General features: G+C 36.1%; 1 protein-coding gene across 1 annotated transcript; it reads right to left on the bottom strand.

Moving 5' to 3' along the window:
- Nucleotides 1-1,567: 1,567 nt before the first annotated feature.
- LOC120113567 lies at nucleotides 1,568-3,301 on the bottom strand. The gene is made up of 2 exons (XM_039134685.1): nucleotides 2,776-3,301; nucleotides 1,568-2,679 (listed from the first exon to the last, which is right to left on the bottom strand). Exons 1-2 carry the CDS (start codon nucleotides 3,299-3,301, stop codon nucleotides 1,568-1,570), a joined length of 1,638 nt encoding a protein of 545 aa, XP_038990616.1.
- Nucleotides 3,302-3,624: the final 323 nt, after the last annotated feature.

The following is a 3,624-nucleotide window of genomic DNA, read 5'->3' as shown; positions in this document are numbered from 1 at the left end:
TACTCCAATTTGTAGGTTTCATAAAACATATTCCTCTTAAATATTGTTCCAGACATTGATTCAATCTTTCTGTCTGACCATCAGTTTCTGGATGGTAGGCTGTAGTGAATAAAGTATTAGTCCCAAGTAACTTAAGTAGTTATGTCCAGAAAAGACTGGTAAAAACCTTGTCTCTATCAGATAGGGCTATTCTGGGCTGTCCATGTAATTTATATACTTGATCTAAGTAGACTTTAGCTACATCTGCTGCAGTGAAGGGATGTACCAAGGGTAGAAAATGTCCATATTTGGTAAACTTATCAATAATAACCAAGATATAATTGTACCTGTTAGAAGTTGGAAGTCATTCAATGAAATCCATAGTAATGAATTCCCAAGCCAGTTTAGGGATTAGAAGTGGTTGAAGTAGTCATGGTTTCAAAACATGTTCATATTTAATACTTTGGCAAATGTCACACTATTGCACAAATTCTTTGACCATCCTTTTCATCCCTTTCCAATAAAAATAGGATTTCACCCTATGATATGTAGCTTGTATACCTGAATGGCCACCTTGAGGTGAGTCATGTAGAACCTCTATAATTTTCTGTCTTAAAGAACCTGTTTGTCCAATATAAACTTTGCCCTTATTTCTTAGGACACTCTTAGAATAGGACCACTATGTTACATCTTGAGTTGAGACAACTAGCTTAGTAATCACCTCTTGAACCCATGTTGGAATAACAATAGTAGCTGTCATTTGTTTAATTTCCCCTCATCCTCATCTCTTCTAGATAGAGCATCTGCTGCCAAATTGTGTCTACCTTTTCTGTACTGAATAACATAATTCAGTCCCAATAACTTGGTGAGCCCTCTTTTCTGTATAGAAGTAGTCAACTTCTACTCTAACAAATGCTTTAGAGCCTCATGGTCTGTCTTGATAATGAAAGTTCCCCCTTATAAGTAGTGTCTCTATTTGAAAATGATCATAAGGATAGCCAAATACTCTTTCTCATATATAGATAAATCCAGCTGTTTAAGTCCTAATGCCTTGCTAAGATAAACCACTGGTCTACCTTCTTGAGATAAAACTGCTTCAATTCCTTTAGAACTTACATCTGTCTCCAAACAGAAACTTTTAGTAAAGTCAGGCAGTGCTAGAACATGAGCATGACACATTGCAGTCTTAAGGAGTTCAAAGGCAGCTCTGCTTTCTTCTGTCCACTGAAACTGATCCTTTTTAAGCATAGTAGTTAAAGGCTTAGCAATCTCTCCATAGCCCTTAATAAACCTTCTATAGTATCTTGTCAAGCCAAGGAAGCCTCTTAGGGACTTTAAGGTTTTTGTAATTTCCATTGCTGCATTGCCTGGATCTTTGCTGGGTCAGTAGCTACCCCATGTTTAGATATTATATAACCCAGGTATTCCACTTCATTTTGACAAAAAACATTTAGTCTTTTTGGCAAATAACTGATTCTGCTTCAAAACTTCCAGAACAATCTTGAGATGCTTACTATGATTTTCCAAATCAAAGCTGTAAATAAGTATGTCATCAAAGAATACCTAAACAAATTTCCTTAGGTAAGGCTCAAATACTTTGTTCATTAATGCCTGAAAAGTTGCTGGGGGCATTAGTCAGCCCAAAAGGCATAACCTTGAACTCAAAATGGCCATGGTGAGTTCTAAAGGCTGTTTTTGGAATATCATCAGGGTTGATTCTGATTTGCCAATACCCTGACCTTAAATCCAGTTTAGAGAAGTATGATGCTCCCTTCAATTCATCTAACAAGTCTTCCACCATTGGAATTGGAAACTTATTCTTTATAGTCAGAGCATTTAGTTGTCTATAATCTATACACACCCTCCAACTCCCATCTTTCTTCTTAACCAACAAACAAGGTGAGGCAAAGGGGCTTTTACTTCTCTGAATTATAGAAGAAGATAACATTTCTTTAAATTGCTTTTCAACCTCTGACTTCTGATGGTAAGGCATCCTATAGGGTCTGATGTTTACTGCCTCTGTACCCTCTTTTAAGATAATTGAGTGGTCATGTTCTCTTGAAGGTGACATCCCTTTTGGTTCTTCAAAAACAACTAAATATTCCTCCAATAAATCTTGTAACTCAGCAGGTACCACATTAGGATTATTCTCTCCACTCAACATAAATATTTCTCCTGTTAAATCATTGTGTTTTTCCATCAATTTCTGCAGTTTACTGTTTGATATCAATCTAACATTAGAGGAATTCTGCCTTCCTTTTAAGATAACATCTTTCCCATCTTTCTGAAAGCTCAGAGTCATATGATTAAAATCCATCAACAGTGGACTATATTTTCTCAACCAATCCACCCCTAACACCATATCACTCCATTCCAGAGCTAAAACTCTGAAATCATGTTCAAATTGAGAACCTTGCATTCCCCACCTTAAATTTTTACTCATAGCTGAACTGTATAATTTTTCTCCATTAGCAACTGTAATAGTTAAAGGATGAGTCTGCTCCACTTCTACTCCTTCTTTAGACCACTGCCCAGTTATGAAACTATGAGTGCTTCCACTGTCTATTAGGATGTTAAGTGGTTTTCCTGATATGTGACCTTGTATCCTTAAGGTATTATAGCCCGTGTTACCTGTTATTGCATTTATAGATATTTCCAGTTCTCTCTCTCCAGAATCTGCTCCCTTAGGCTCATTATATTCTGGTTCCACACTCTCAAGATCTCATGCATCCTCTATCTCTTCCATAGAATTCAACTGTTTGACTTTGCATTGATGTCATGGACTAAACTTCTCACCACATTTGTAACACAGTCCATGTGTTCTTCTATACTCCACTAAACACTGTCTATTCTGAGGAACTATCTTTTGTGGTTGATTCAAGTTGGTATTAATAGATTTATATATGGAATTTTGTTCTGCAGATGCCACTCTAGGTTGAAACCTCAACTTCTTATTTTCCACCTCCCAAGTCAACTCAACCAATTTTGCTAATCTAAAAGCAGCAGCCAGAGTTGTTGGATTATGACCTTTCACTCTGTGCTTAATTTCTTCTTTCAGCCCACTCAAAAAAATAGAAACAAAATACCCTTCCTCCAAGAATGGGCTGTACTGCAACATATAAGATCTCAACTCCTCAAGTTTCTCATGATAATCTTCTACAGAGTTCTTTTGAATCAGCTTGTTAAACTCCTCCACGATGTCATTAAAATTCTGATCACCAAATCTATGACATATATCTGTTGTAAACTTATGCCAGTTCACCTTATGCTTTTGGGCTATATAACCATCAAACCAAATCTCATCTTTTCCAATTAAGTACATTGTAGCTAATTCTATTTTCTGGTATTCAGGTACTTTTAAAATGGAAAAATATTTATGACATTTCCTTACCCATCCTCTTGGGTTTGTTCCATCAAACATCTGAATTTCTATTTTTGGCCTGAAAACATAATTTGACTGACCCTCTCCACCAACAGATGACTCCCCTAAGTCCACTGTATTTCATTCTATTTTTAATTTTTGCACATCCATAATATCATTAAGTGAACTTTCACACTTTTGAGGAATAACAACAGGTCTAGATGATAATATTCCAGGTTCATCATTCCTGAAAGTATATTTCTCATGCTCATTAAGAACTGTTA

The sequence above is a fragment of the Hibiscus syriacus genome, unplaced genomic scaffold (genome assembly GCF_006381635.1).
Source record: "Hibiscus syriacus cultivar Baekdansim isolate YM2019G1 unplaced genomic scaffold, ASM638163v2 tig00110210_pilon, whole genome shotgun sequence".
Taxonomy (NCBI): Eukaryota; Viridiplantae; Streptophyta; class Magnoliopsida; order Malvales; family Malvaceae; genus Hibiscus; species Hibiscus syriacus.
Note: the sequence above shows the minus strand (reverse complement) of the source record. Positions and strands in the feature narration are given on the sequence as shown.